This window comes from Nerophis ophidion, linkage group LG21 (genome assembly GCF_033978795.1).
Source record: "Nerophis ophidion isolate RoL-2023_Sa linkage group LG21, RoL_Noph_v1.0, whole genome shotgun sequence".
In the NCBI taxonomy this organism is placed as follows: domain Eukaryota; kingdom Metazoa; phylum Chordata; class Actinopteri; order Syngnathiformes; family Syngnathidae; genus Nerophis; species Nerophis ophidion.
Genome location: NC_084631.1, coordinates 24,590,505 through 24,605,637, shown reverse-complemented (window position 1 = coordinate 24,605,637; position 15,133 = coordinate 24,590,505). Strand labels below are relative to the sequence as shown.

General features: G+C 38.5%; 2 protein-coding genes across 4 annotated transcripts in view; both read right to left on the bottom strand.

Annotated features, from left to right (window-relative positions):
- otud7b (OTU deubiquitinase 7B) overlaps positions 1-4,522 on the bottom strand; it is an 88,360-nt gene extending 83,838 nt beyond the window's left edge. For both annotated transcript variants that reach the window (XM_061882325.1, XM_061882326.1), the window contains exon 1: positions 4,329-4,522. The gene's annotated coding sequence lies outside the window, so the exon portion shown is untranslated. The remainder of the gene's footprint in view (positions 1-4,328) is intronic.
- Positions 4,523-4,782: 260 nt separating this feature from the next.
- On the bottom strand, positions 4,783-14,601 carry rbm8a (RNA binding motif protein 8A). Of its 2 annotated transcripts, none has more exons than XM_061882324.1 (6): positions 14,451-14,601; positions 13,974-14,033; positions 11,225-11,302; positions 11,006-11,142; positions 6,886-7,022; positions 4,783-5,068 (listed from the first exon to the last, which is right to left on the bottom strand). In XM_061882324.1, exons 1-6 carry the CDS (start codon positions 14,509-14,511, stop codon positions 5,020-5,022), a joined length of 522 nt encoding a protein of 173 aa, XP_061738308.1. In that variant the 5' UTR covers positions 14,512-14,601; the 3' UTR covers positions 4,783-5,019. The 2 variants fall into 2 exon arrangements, with proteins under 2 accessions (XP_061738308.1, XP_061738307.1); XM_061882323.1 differs by having other exon boundaries at positions 14,445-14,539.
- Between the last annotated feature and the right edge of the window lie 532 nt (positions 14,602-15,133).

Sequence of the window (15,133 nt, the reverse complement as noted above, 5' to 3'; positions counted from 1 at the left end):
CATGCTAGCAGAGTAGTGGGTTTTTTAAAAAAGCTTTTATAATTGTAAACAATACAACTTTAACATTTGACAACCAAATAATAAAACAAGGTGACTCTGTAAAAAATCTGGGTATTATTTTCGACGCAACTCTCTCCTTTAAGTCACACATTAAAAGCGTTACTAAAACGGCCTTCTTTCATTTCCGTAATATCGCTAAAATTCGCTCCATTTTGTCCACTAAAGACGCAGAGATCATTATCCATGCGTTTGTTACGTCTCGTCTCGATTACTGTAACGTATTATTTTCGGGTCTCCCCATGTCTAGCATTAAAAGATTACAGTTGGTACAAAATGCGACTGCTAGACTTTTGACAAGAACAAGAAAGTTTGATCACATTACGCCTGTACTGGCTCACCTGCACTGGCTTCCTGTGCACTTAAGATGTGACTTTAAGGTTTTACTACTTACATATAAAATACTACACGGTCCAGCTCCATCCTATCTTGCCGATTGTATTGCACCATATGTCCCGGCAAGAAATCTGCGTTCAAAAGACTCCGGCTTATTAGTGATTCTGAGAGCCCAAAAAAAGTCTGCGGGCTATAGAGCGTTTTCCGTTCGGGCTCCAGTACTCTGGAATGCCCTCCCGGTAACAGTTCGAGATGCTACCTCAGTAGAAGCATTTAAGTCTCACCTTAAAACTCATCTGTATACTCTAGCCTTTAAATAGACCTCCTTTTTAGACCAGTTGATCTGCCGCTTCTTTTCTTTTTTCTCCTATGTCCCCCCCTCCCTTGTGGAGCGGTCTATCCTGGGTCTCCACTCTGGCTGTCCAGAGTGGAGACCCAGGATGGACCGCTCGTCAGGACCCAGGATGGACCGCTCGCCTGTGTATCGGTTGGGGACATCTCTACGCTGCTGATCCGCCTTCGCTTGAGATGGTTTCCTGTGGACGGTACTCTCGCTGCTGTCTTGGATCCGCTTGAACTGAACTCTCGTGGCTGTGTTGGAGCCACTATGGATTGAACTTTCACAGTATCATGTTAGACCCGCTCGACATCCATTGCTTTCGGTCCCCCTTGTTTTAACTCTTAAACAAACCAAAAATATGACTTATTTTATCTTTGTGAAAACATTTAGTGTGTTGTCAAGCTTATGAGATGCGATGCAAGTGTAAGCCACTGTGACACTATTGTTCTTTTTTTTATTTTTATAAATGTCTAAGGAATCAATAAAGTACTATCCATCTATCTAATGACAATTTCAATGAGGGATTTTTAATCACTGCTATGCTGAAATTATAACTAATATTGATACTGTTGTTGATAATATTCATTTTTGTTTCACTACTTTTGGTTTGTTCTGTGTCGTGTTTGTGTCTTCTCAATTGCTCTGTTTAATGCAGTTTTGAGTGTTGCTGGGTCAGGTTTGGTTTTGGAATTGGATTGTATTGTTATGGTATTGCTGTGTAGTGGTTTGTTGGATTGATTTATAAAAAAAAAAGAAAAAAAATGTAATAAAAAAAATTTGATAAAAAAAAAAAGAAAAGAATCGATTCGATTTCGAATCTATTTTTTCCCCACATCCCCTAATATATATATATATATGTATATATAAATAAATAAAAGGTAGTAACAGACAACTTCAGAACAATATGTACTGTGTACAATACACACACTGGAAGTATATATAATGTAGTAATAGAGACTTTCATAACAATATGTAATGTTTTATATACAAACTGCAAGTATGTATATACATACATTATATATATATATATATATATATATATATAAAATTATATGTGTATATATATATAAGTCTGTGTACATATATATACACACACATATATACATACGCATATATATGTGTGTGTATATGTGTATATATATATATATATATATATATATATATATATATATATATAATGTAGTAACATACACGTCCATAACATGTACAATATACACACTGCAAATATTTATAATGTAGTAATAGACACCTTCAAAACAATATGTAATATGTACAATACACACACTGCAAGTTTAATTATAATGTAATAACAGACGCCTTCATAACAATATACAATATGTACAATATTTACCCTATTTTGATCATTAAACTCATTTCCAGGACGGATTTCATCAATCCATTTATTTCAGTTTCCATGGCAACGGACTTCCGACTTCTGGCAATAAATGTGCGTTCCTACTTCCGCAAACAAACGCAAGTGTGTTGTAGTCATGGCAGCCTTGGTAACAGACAACAAAGACAAATATTTTTAGACAAATAAGGATTCACAACCTTATCTTTTCGAAGCTGGATATACGGAGGATGAACTACTGCTTTTAGAAGCCAGCACGAAGGAAGAGTGAGACGTATAAGACAGAAGCTGATAGATTGAGGTGAAAGTGACGGCTCTATAAATGTGGAATTTGAAGCTACGCTATTTTGACATAAATTAAGTGTTTACCCACATAAACCGGAAAAACGTCCCTGGCCAGCTTAATTTCTATATACGTAAACATCTCCAGTTTATTGTGCCAATGTATTAACATTAAACATTCTATTTTATTTATGTAAAACCCACAAGGGACACTATTGATTGTACAAATGAAAACTGAAAGTATATTATGTACAGCATATGATTAATTTTACTTATTTGTGATTGTTTGTACGGCGATTGTTTTTTCTGACTTTAATTTGAAATTATTTGTCCTTTCAATTTTCTGTAGAGCTCTTAGAACAGTTGTTCTTAACTTTGATGGAGGTACTGAACCCCAACAGTTTCATAATCACATTCACCGAACCCTTTTTTAGTGAAAAATAAAATGTTTTTTTTCTCAAATTCCAGACAAAGTTATGTTTTTTTTTTTTTTTACTGGTGCACAAAATGAACCGTGCATGAACATCATCTTCTTCAAAGAACATAACCAACACAGTGCATGAACTCAAAACAAAATACACACCTGCGAATCAGATGGAAAATTAGAGGGAACATTGTTTGGGGGTCTCCGTAATACGGAAGTTTTTATTTACATGATGAGCCGGGTGTGTCTTGACCGCCGCGGCTTAGGCTCGGTCGAACCCCTAGGGTTTGATTGAACCCGGGTTAAGAACCACTGTCTTAGAATACCCTGAAGTACGAATTGCACTGTATGAACAAATTTGTCCTGCAGTGTCTGCTGATGTAAAATACACGTTGGGCAATATACTTTTGCAACATTTATATTTTCAGTCATTCAATGAAGGAAGACGTGTAAAGAAATTAATCTGAGGAAGGAAAGAAGGAACATCAATACTCAAAACTTCTGGAGCTTCTGTTTCCTCCTGCTGTTAACTGTCAAGCCGCACACACTGGAAACGAGTAGCGAGGGCAGAATAATTTATTTATGTATATTGCAGTGTGAAAGCCAATGTGTTTACTTTTCAATAATTTATGAAATATAGCCTGCGGACAAACTTTCTGAGGAAATATCCAACTTAGGTAGTTGAATAGCCCTGGCATACACAATCTTCGACTAGTTTGTGGTTTGGGAGAGCCTTAAAAACAGCAAATAGTTCTTGTCGTATCGATAGAATCTTTGACTGCAAGTTTGCACCGACTTATACGCAGAATAACAATACTGGCAAAGGAATAATTTGGCGTTGAGACCATGAACCACAAAACAATGACATGAAATATTTTGTGGGATATTATCGTCATGTTATTTTAGCAAACATGCCAGTTTATGGGGCATGTACTTCCCAACGTGTGGTGTTTGAGACACTCCTGGCCAACAAATGCGAGTATAAATAATTCAAAGTGTAACGCGGCCCTGCATGGACACAAGATGCACTTTTTTGTGTCTTCTTAGACTTCACCTCGCAAGATCCAGATCATCGGGTCTAATTGATGACTTTCATATCGCTGCATAATAAGCACACGTGATTACTTTCATATTCCATAAGCACGCAGGCACGCTCGCACGTGCTGCGTTTGTGACAGATGACATCATAGTTTCAGGCGTTAAAATGAGAGAAGTAATAAGTGTAAACGCAACAACCAGGAGCTTTGTCCAATTTATATTAAAAATGTTAGATATTAGAAATATCAATGCTTACATAAACGAAGGGGGGTGTACATGTGGCCGTAGCTACGAGTGTATCAACTTTACAAACACGTCATAAGATGGGAGTTATTGTAAAAATAATAATAATAATAATAATAAATAGACAAATATTATTGAAGGTTTTGTTAAAATCGACTATGGTTAATTCGGTGAGCAAGGTGGCTACTTGGGGCTAATCAGCGGCTAATGTTAGCCGTTAGCTTAAAGGTTGAGAAAGCCTCAAAGTGCCTTCTTACCTTCGGCGACGTGTTCATCCTCACACAAGCTACTTCTCCCAGTCAAGTACGCACTCGGCGGGATGTCAGGGGGCTTCCGAGGGAGGACGAATGTCAACTTTAGCGCATCTCGGCGTGTGAAAGCGAGCGTAGAATCCCCGAGCCGGACCAGCAGCGACAAAGTAATTTCACTTACAACAACAACGTCAACCCAACGCGTTGGGCCCGCCCAGTCGGGGATTCGGCCAATCAGAAGAAGGCAACATTTTCCAATGACGCGAATTCCGACCAGTCGTGAATGGATGGAGATGTGATTGATGGCTCGCTCGGCCAATAAGAAGGCCCGAGTGAAATCCATAGCAGCTGATTGGTTAGCATCAAAAAGGGGCCAAGAGGATGTTTTTCTGCCTTCAGCCTATGACCGCATTAGAGGCTCAGACTGACAGGTGCTCGCATTTGTCACAATGATGCAAACCCATTTTAAAAAGTTTATTATTGTCCAAGTCATATATAAAACAAAGACAGCTGTACACAACAAAACACATTTAAAAGATCAAATAAAATAAAAAAAAAGAATTCTACAGCAGCTTCAGCAAAGTACAATAATGGCTGATGCTTACTTTTTAAGCCAAACTTTACTTCGGACTAACTGTCAAATAGAAATGTTGTTCAAATGGAAAAAAAACAACAAATAATCTTTAGGAAGATGGTGTCAGCGTCGTCGCCTGTCAGGGCTTCTGCTGCGTCGACGTCCACCCGTCCTACAAAACAAACATTTACAGTTATTGTATTTCAATCAATCAATCAATCAATGTTTATTTATATAGCCCCAAATCACAAATGTCTCAAAGGACTGCACAAATCATTACGACTACAACATCCTCGGAAGAACCCACAAAAGGGCAAGGAAAACTCACACCCAGTGGGCAGTTATGCAATTAACAATGCCATAAGAGTGAAATACATTTTCATAACATGGTCACTGATGGCCAGTTTCGGGGATAGGAATGAAGATTTACAAAATCAGCGGAATATTTTTAAATCCTAAAACACCGCTTTGCAGAAAGCCGCACAGCGGCCGCACCTGAGTGCACTCGCCTGCTAGGGGGGTCTGGGGGCATGCCCCCCCAGAAAAAAATTGAAATATATGTTAGCTTAGGATGCATTTCCTACTATTTTGAGTCAAAATTTAACAATATTCTCCTGACCAAAATGTCACAATTAATGGCAAATATTTTCATAAAAATGTAGCATGTGATGAAATAAATGTATACAAGTTTACACATATATCAAATTCTTGCACACTTTTGGATTCTAGACAAAAAAAGGCCTACAATTGGATTAACCAGAATTCTTCTCCGTAAACTCACTTTACTTAGATGCCTTGCTGATTTCGCGTGGTCAAAGAGTGCCAACTTTCCCCGAGATCCATAGTTCACAATGTCCTTGCAATATAAGCACTGAGCACGTCCCGGTTCATCGCACTTTGCAATGAAATCGCTGATCAGTTCGTCTACTTCTTTGATATTGTTGTTAATCTTCACCTTCAGTTTGATAGATATATCGAGCCATGCCCAGTTCCCCTTGTTTCTCACGCCCTTATCGCTATCTTTCGCTGATGAAGCATTCCTATCTTGAATAAGCTTAACCATGTCTGAAACTGTTTTGTCAATAAAGAAAACGTGTTGATTGAGAGCTACTGTGTTTTCTTTCCAGATTAGTCGCCGCTAAACACAACCAATATAAGCAGAATAAGAGTTCAGAAACCCTCACAATAATTGAGGATCAGGGACTCGATATTGTCGGCAAACGACGCGTGCAGACGCCTATAACGGGCAATGTCATTGATGCAGACGCGTGCAGACGCCTATAACGGGCAATGTCATTGATGCAGACGCGTGCAGACGCGTGCAGACGCCTATAACGGGCAATGTCATTGGTTGATGTTGTCAGCTGATAGTAGAGCTAGCCAATCTGGTGCCTTCACACATTGGCAATATATTTTTCGCTGGAATTCTCTGCCTTGTACTGATAACTAGGTCAACGCAGACACAAAAACCACAAGTACCTAACCCCCCCTATAATTTTCTCCCCGGATTTAACCGATTCACAGAAATGACCATGGCGGCGCCAAAATCGGTGGAATTCCGCTGAAAATTCCCATTCCTGTAGTTTCTCTTGATATATTCTTAATTTACTGTTATACCCCGCCTTCCGCCCGGATGCAATTGAGATAGGCTCCAGCGACCCCAAACGGGACAAGCGGTAGAAAATCGATGGATGGATTTTGATCTTATTGTTATATTTTGTATTTTATTTCCATTTATACCCCCATTATTTACTTTTTAAATTTGATCTCAATTCTGTACACTGCTACTGCAATTTTTATTTTTCTGAAGGAACTCTCCTGAAATAATTAATCAAGTACTATTTATCTATTTTCTACGCTTTTCCTTGTGACCCGAACTGACCAAATAAACACAGCAATAAACAATGTTTTGTCTCTAACGTACATAACATGGCTGTTTTAGATTGGACAGAAAAAAGTGGAGCTGTGAGCTAGTACTAGCGTCCTCACCTTCTTTTGTTTTTGGGTGGCCCCCGGACAAAGCTCCAATCAACGCTGATAGGCTGGCCCATCATATCCTGGCCGTTGAGACCCTCCATGGCGGCCTGGGCCTCTTTGTAGGTCTCGTACTCCACCAGCGTGTAACCCTGGGGGCGGTAAATGGTGTAAACATTGAAACAACAGTCAATATGGTCAATAGTAGTCACGTGGTTAACAGTGTTGGATATAAAAGTTGGATTTTTGCAGGAGGTAGTCTGTATTTTGGCTTGCTTGGGTACTGCTGCCACCTTGTGGCCAGTGAGGAGGAGGACTTGTGTTTATAAAGGTCACACAGTGCACCAGAGAATCATTATGGTCTGTAGCACCATCAGGAGGATTAAAGTGACCACTTTGATGGTTGTTGAGTAGCAGCTGCTGATTGGCTGAAAGTTTGACAACAGATGGAGAGGAAAATTTTTGTCCATTCCATTCCCACTTTCATATTTATTTCATTCATTAAATATCAAACAACAAATCAAAACACTTTGTGAATGAAAAGGAGCAGAAGGAATTAGAGAGACAATTAGTTGTTAAATTCAGGACACTATTAAGGCAATATTTATATTCCATAACAAAAAACAATAAATAACGATCGTTTACTGAAAATAATTTCTTTACATCACAATGTTTACATTGTTTTTAGTAAGAGAAGTGATTATCATTATTTTGTTCCACTATCTGTTTGTGGAAACAGTTTGTCTCATAAACTAACACTTAACTTGAAATGCCTCTTTTTTATTGAAACTGTTCTACATTTCAATTGAATAAAAATCTCTTCTACTTTTACATTACATTTAAAACATCTGTGTGGTAGACTTTATACACTATGTTTAGGATATTACACTCCAATCTATTACATTTCTAACAGTTAAACGATTTGAATGTTAGGTTTGTGGGTTCCCCGTTTGCATTTAGACTAATAACTTACAGCTCCCTTCTATAAATGACTGCACTTGCACTTAAATATGTTGTACATAACCTACCACACAAATACAAAATGTTAGACATGATTAAAATATGTTTTACATAAACTAAAGCACTTAATACAGTATCTTCGATATGGAACAATCAGTGATTTACATGAAATATAGAATGCTTTTTGATTTAGCAATCCATTAAGTTTGTGTAACACCGCAATAGTTATAAAAATGTTGACCTTTACATAATTTACAAGTCATTAGCAGAAAGAAAAATCAATCACAACAGCCAAAAATTTAATTTATTTTGTTATTTGACTCTTAACTCCTTGGACACGTAAGAAGGCATCCACACTTTTCCTACTACAAAAAAATATAAACTTACTATATTTTGTGCACTATAAGTGTGCACTAAAAATAATTACACCTTATAACCGTGTGCGCCTAAGTACGCATTAATTCAGGTTGTGCTTACCGACTTGGAAGCAATTTCATTTGGTACAAGATGTAAAGATAAGTCTGACTGGCAGTCACAGTCATAAGAGATACGTGTGGACTGCAGGTTGATGCTAGCAAGCAAGCCCAAAACTTGATGTTTAGTGTCCAATCAGTGTTGTGCCTCGTCCCCTTACACAGCTGGGAGTGCAGCCCAGAAGAATAAAACAAAAAAACATATGACTAACACTAGTAAGAAGTTGAAACACAACACTTAGAAGAAACAGCGACTTTAGTAAGACTTGATTTTCACTAACTGCTGCAGTTTTAATCTTGCCCTCAATGCGGACTCGCAGGCAGGCACAAAATGTTTTTGTGACTGTATTGGTTCCGACTGGAAAAAAAAAAACTTTTTATATCTAAAATTCTTGATTAAAATTTTGTGTGTGTTTGCAAAGATTAGACTCCTCTGATATAACACGTTTAAAAAAAAAAATTCTGCACTTTTTTCAAAGCATTTTTGAGTTTGTGGATAAAACATTTTGTTCCTGAAAAAAATCATTAAACGCGTCTCAAGTGTTGATACACAATATTTTACAGTATCTCAAATTCAAACTGCATTTTAATATAATTGTATTCAATATGGATGGATGTATTCAATATATGCTACAGTAGGAGTTTTAAAAAACACAGCAATGTGAGTCACTGCTGTTTTGGCAAAGCACTGGTGAGAAGCACTGATGAATACATTAATAAAAAAATAAAGATAATTTACTATTTGAAAGTGTTTGGTACATATTAACTTGAAGTAAAAGTATTTTAGTATTCAGTATGCCACTGATACTTTTTGTTTACTGCACAATGTGCTTTTTGATAACAAGCATAACAAAATTATTTTGAGAGGAAAAAAAGTTGTATTTACTCCCAACAAAACGTACTGAAAAAGAAGCAAAAGTGTGGTCCTAACACCAGGTACGGACCGTAGCGTGGATTAGGTGTACTGTTGCACCTCTAGTAAACAGTTATATATATGAACACAATGACAGTTGTCAGCTGTTAGCATATATAATCTCTAGGGGTGTGGCAAAAAATCGATTCGAATATGAATCGCGATTCTCACGTTGTGCAATTAAGAATTGATTCTATTTTTTTTTTAATCTATGTTTTTTTTATAAATCCAACAAAACAATACACAGCAATTCCATAACAAAGCAATCCAATTCCAAAACCAAACCTGACCCAGCAACACTCAGAACTGCAATAAACAGAGCAATTGAGAGGAGACACAAACACAACACAGAACAAACCAAAAGTAGTGAAACAAAAATGATTATCAACAACAGTATCAATATTAGTTATAATTCCATTTTAGCAGTGATTAAAAATCCCTCATTGACATTATCATTAGACATTTATAAAAATAAAATAAAACAACAATAGTGTCACAGCGGCTTACGCTTGCACTTGTTCGTTTAATAGTTAAAACAAATTTACATCATTGCAATCAGTTGATAAAACATCGTCCTTTACAATTCTAAAAACTTTTTTACAAAAATCCATTACTCTGCTTGCATGTCAGCAGACTGGAGTAGATCCTGCTGAAAACCTATTTATTGAATGAATACAGAATTTTTTTTAATCGGGAAAAAAATAGTTTTTGAATCGAGAATCGTGTTGAATTGAAAAAAAAAATCGATTTTGAATCGAACCGTGGGACACCCAAAGATTCGCAGCCCTAATAATCTCCATCAATCATGGCGGAAATGTGTTACAAGATACTGCAGTAGTAAACAGTATGGATGCAATGGTACTTGCTTTATAATCCTGCAAAGGATAATCCATCTTTAATGTAAAAAAAGTTGTGATAGTGATCAGATATAAAAAAATTAATTGTGCTTTTTTTTTGCCATATTGGCCAGCCCAACGTATATGCGAACGTAAGTGTAATACGTACGGCACCGTGGGCCTCGCATACCTTTGTCTGCATTAGTTTAACATAAACCACAAGCGAGTGTCATTGTTAATTGCGGTTAATGATCAAAATATTGAACTTGTATATCATGGTAGAAACCCATTGACATTTCATTTTATAGCAAGTTTATCCCAAAAAAGTAAATAAAAACAGATTCAATCATCAACCTCATGTATCATTTTAATACATTTTGATCTCAGTGGTTCATATTTTTAACAATGTTAACTACAGTGGTCCATCGCCAACCACTTTAAGGTTTGCAGCTTTACTCATAACAGTTTGTGTGTTTTTTTTTTCTAAGCATATTCTAGATATTTTGCCTTAAATTAAGAATATTTTTACATGAATATTTATGAATAAATTAAATAAGAATACTTATGTTGGCCAGTAAATGAGGACAAACCAATCAGAAGGTGCTGTTCAGTATCATGGCTACTGATTAGCTCAGCCTTATGCAGCATGACTACTATTGGAGTGTAGAAGTGACTATGTGGGTGTTATTTCATGTTTGGAGGCCTCTAACAATATTAATCATTTTTAAAAAGTTAGAAACGGATTGGATTATGCGTTGGTTATGAAAATATTTCACACACATTCACTCACTCACAACGTAGAATATGTATAAATGATAGGAATTTCTGTACTAGAATGTGTGTAAATGGTACTGTAGTACATTTCAACCTGATAAGAAGATGCTGACATGTTGGATGTAGGATACCAGTGAAATTGAGGTTGAAGATAAACATCCTGTTTCTTCCAGTCTCACCTTGAGGTATCCCGTTCTGCGATCCAAGTTGAGGTGCAGGTTCTTGATCTCTCCAAACTCAGAAAACTTGTCGTGGATGTCTTCTTCTGTGGCCTCTTCATGTACGCCCGTCACAAACAGGATCCAGCCCTCCACAGCTACGGGTTCAAAGGTCATGCATCATTGCCATGGTAACTGCATATTACTGGTGATGATGTTCATCTCGGCGTCACTGCTTACATCTCTGGGGGCCTGGTTCATCTCCATCTTGCTCCACAGTGTCATAGTCCTCCTTCATTCGCGATCTGGCACCTTCATCTAAAAAAACAATCGTAGTAAATATGTACAGATGTTCTTTTGATTACTCCCCTAATTTTATTTATAAGTTAAAGGTCTACTGAAACCCACTACTACCCACCACGCAGTCTGATAGTTTATATATCAATGATGAAATATTAACATTGCAACACATGCCAATACGGCTTTTTTAGTTTACTAAATTACGATTTAAAATTTCCCGGGAGTTTCGTCTTGAAAACGTCGGTTAATGATGACGTGTACGCAAGACGCCACGCGTTTTTAGGAAGTATGAGCGCTGCGCACACACACAGCTAAATGTCGTCTGCTTTAACGGCATAATTACACAGTATTTTGGAGATCTGTGTTGCTAAATCTTTTGCAATTTGTTCAATTATTATTGGAGAAGTAAAAAGATGGAATTGGGAAGCTTTAGCCTTTAGCCACACAAACACACGGTGATTCCTTGTTTAAAATTCCCGGAGGTGAAAATTTACAATGGATCAGAGCGCGGTCAAGCGAACATGAATCCAGAACAAATGTCAACCAGCAGGTTTCGGTGAGAAAATTGTGGTTAAAAAGTCGCTTCTCACCGGAGAAAAGCTGAGCTTGTGCCGTCCATGGAGCTGCCATCGACTCCCCTGAGACACTGCGCGTCAAGACACCCGTGGATTGATTGATACTTTTATTAGTAGATTGCACAGTACAGTACATATTCCGTACAATTGACCACTAAATGGTAACACCCGAATAAGTTTTTCAACTTGTTTAAGTCGGGGTCCACGTTAATCAATTCATGGTAAGACACCCTTCCGACTATCAGGTACTGTTAAACTCACTAAAACACTAGCAACACAATTGAAAGATATGGGATTTCCCGGAATTATCAGAGTAAATGTGTTTAAAAACATCGAAATTCGTCCCAATGTAATCACGTTGTTTTTTTGTTTAAACTCGTTTTTTTTCTAGTCCGTCGCTATCAATATCCTCAAACACAAATCTTTCATCCTCACTCAAATTAATGAGGAAATTGTCGTTTTCTCGGTCCGAATAGCTCTTTTTGTTGGAGGCTCCCATTAGAAACAATGTGAATATGTGAGGGCCCCCCACACTTGCGACGTCATCGTCTGCGACTTCCGGTAGAGGCAGGGCTTTTCTCTTAACACCGACAGTTGCGAACTTTATCGTGGATGTTCTCTACTAAATCCTTTCAGCAAAAATATGCCAATAGTACCGGCCGCAGAAGAGTTTTTAATATATATTTTTTTTAAATAAAAAAAAATGGTTTTACTGCATGCTGTTGGTAAGCGCAGGAGTGAAAAGAGGTTTTGAATTAATTAGCGCCCCGGCGGCTATTCAAGGAAATAATAATAACAATAATAACTTAGATTTATATCGCGCTTTTCTAAACACTCAAAGCGCTCACAGAGAAGTGGGACTCAACATTCATTCACAGCTGGTGGTGGTAAGCTACATCAGTAGCCACAGCTGCCCCGGGGGTAGACTGACGGAAGCGTGGCCACCAGTTTGCGCCTACGACCCCTCCAACCACCACTTATCATTCATTCACCAGTGTGAGCGGCACCGAGGGCAAAGAGTGAAGTGTCCTGCCCAAGGACACAACGGCAGCCATTTTTTGGGATGTCAATAGGTGGGAAGCGAACCTGCAACCCTCAGGTTTCTGGCCGGCCGCTCTACCCACTATGCCATGCCGCCCCGTGAAAATACGGTACTTTTTACTTATACTCAAGTAAATATTTGGGTGACTACACCTTACTTTTACTTGAGTAATACATCTCCAAAGTAACAGTACTCTTACTTGAGTACAATTTCTGGCTACTCTAACCACCTTATATCACAATATAGTCATTTTCTATATCGACAAACGCGCTATATATCGCCCAGACCTTATGCGAAGTACAAATGTATACCCAAGAGAAAAGCTGGTGGTAAGCTACGTCAGCAGCCAGAGCTGCCCCGGGGTAGACTGACGGAAGCGTGGCTGCCAATTTGTGCCTACGACCCCTCCAACCACCACTTATCATTCATTCACCAGTGTGAGTGGCACCGGGGGCAAAGGGTGAAGTGTCCTGCCCAAGGACACAACAGCAGCGATTTTTGGGGATGTCAATAGGTGGGAAGCGAACCTGCAACCCTCAGGTTTCTGGCCGGCCGCTCTACCCACTATGCCATGCCGCCCCATGAAAATACGGTACTTTTTACTTATACTCAAGTAAATATTTGGGTGACTACACCTTACTTTTACTTGAGTAATACATCTCTAAAGTAACAGTATTCTTACTTGAGTACAATTTCTGGCTACTCTAACCACCTTATATCACAATATAGTCATTTTCTATATCGACAAACACGCTATGTATCGCCCAGACCTTATGCGAAGTACAAACGTATACCCAAGAGAAAAATATATATTGACAAAAAATAGAGTAGTGCAAAAAAAGCCAGGTGCATAGTTTGTAATGTGCAATAAGTCTGTAATATGCAGGATGCAAGAGTGATAAAGCCCTTTAGCCATGTCACCAATACCTCACATTATTATCAAATTTGAAAGATGTGTATAAATAGCATAATAAGATAACTTGTTACCTCGGGTGACTGTTATAGCAGTTGTGGGGTGTTTACATTTAACAAATAGTTTTATTTTAAAAACAAACACAACACGGTAACTCACCAGCACCAAAGCCGCGTCCTTTCCTCTTCTTGGCCTTCTCCTTCAACTTGTGGATGCTTTCTGCGGGTGAAAAACAAAAACACGTAAGATATTTTACTATGCAAATGGTTTTGCAAAAATGTATCCGGTGTTGATCTCATTCAAACACACATTAGGTGTTAGCTTGGCATCACCACAGTAGTACTTTGGACAAACTTGCAACAGCAAACCGTATGGAAGTGTGTGGTATATGAACGGTTCATGATAAAAGGGATAATCATTACATGTTAATGTAAACAACAAAAAAACTTCAACAACACCCGGACGCGTTGTTAGCATGTTAGCATGGCTAGGGCCTGCAATCCCGCACCAGCCATCGCGGCCCCCTTTCCTACTTGGCCAATTAGCTCGGTTACTCCCCAATATTTCCAAAAAGTTTAGTACTCAAACTAAACCACTATCTAGCCGCAGTGACCAACATACAAAGGTTACCATCACCATCCTCATCCATTTGGAAGTCCTCGCCTCCCGCTTCGTGAAGTTCCAAGACGTCCGCCATGTTGTCTGTCGTGCGCGAGAGTGAGCGCGACGCCGCTTGTAACCAACGTGACGTAATGACGCACGCACAATCCGGAAGTGACGTACGTTGCCAGACGAGCGTAACGGACATAAATTTATAAAATGTTGCTAACTTGTTCGGACACAAGCAGCACCCAGAATTTCTTACAAACGTTTTAGGACAACTGCTCTTTCTCCACTTCAGGTGGAGATCCCATTGCGGGTGAGAAGTAAGCAATAAACTATTCTGCCCTGGGTACTGATGTGTGATACCACTCATTTTCTTTCCGACCCGATACCGAGAAAAATTTAGAGCTGGTATCGGCGATACCGAACCGATACTTTGTGCAAATAAAGTATTTCCTTGAATTGCCGCCTGGGCGCTAATTAATTTAAAACCCCCTTCTCACTCCTGCGCTTACCAAAGGCATGCGGTAAAAGTAAGAATGCGCTAATTATTGTAAAATCTCTTCTCACTCCGGCACTTACCAAAGGTATGCAGTAAAAATGTTCCCTTTATGCGATTTCAAAATACCGGTATTGTAATCAGCCTCCTCCATTTTGAAAATGATGACAGGGGAAGTGTCACCCGAGACGTCACGAGTTTGACCAGGCGGTAATAC

Bases quoted from the DNA above. Each gene is read 5' to 3' on its own strand.
- rbm8a (XM_061882323.1), bottom strand. From the start codon at position 14,511: ATGGCGGACGTCTTGGAACTTCACGAAGCGGGAGGCGAGGACTTCCAA. The intron at 14,034-14,444 runs GTAACCTTTGTA...TTTCACCCGCAG, and splicing joins AATGGATGAGGATGGTGATG to AAAGCATCCACAAGTTGAAG. The intron at 11,303-13,973 runs GTGAGTTACCGT...TTGTTTTTTTAG, and splicing joins AGGACGCGGCTTTGGTGCTG to ATGAAGGTGCCAGATCGCGA.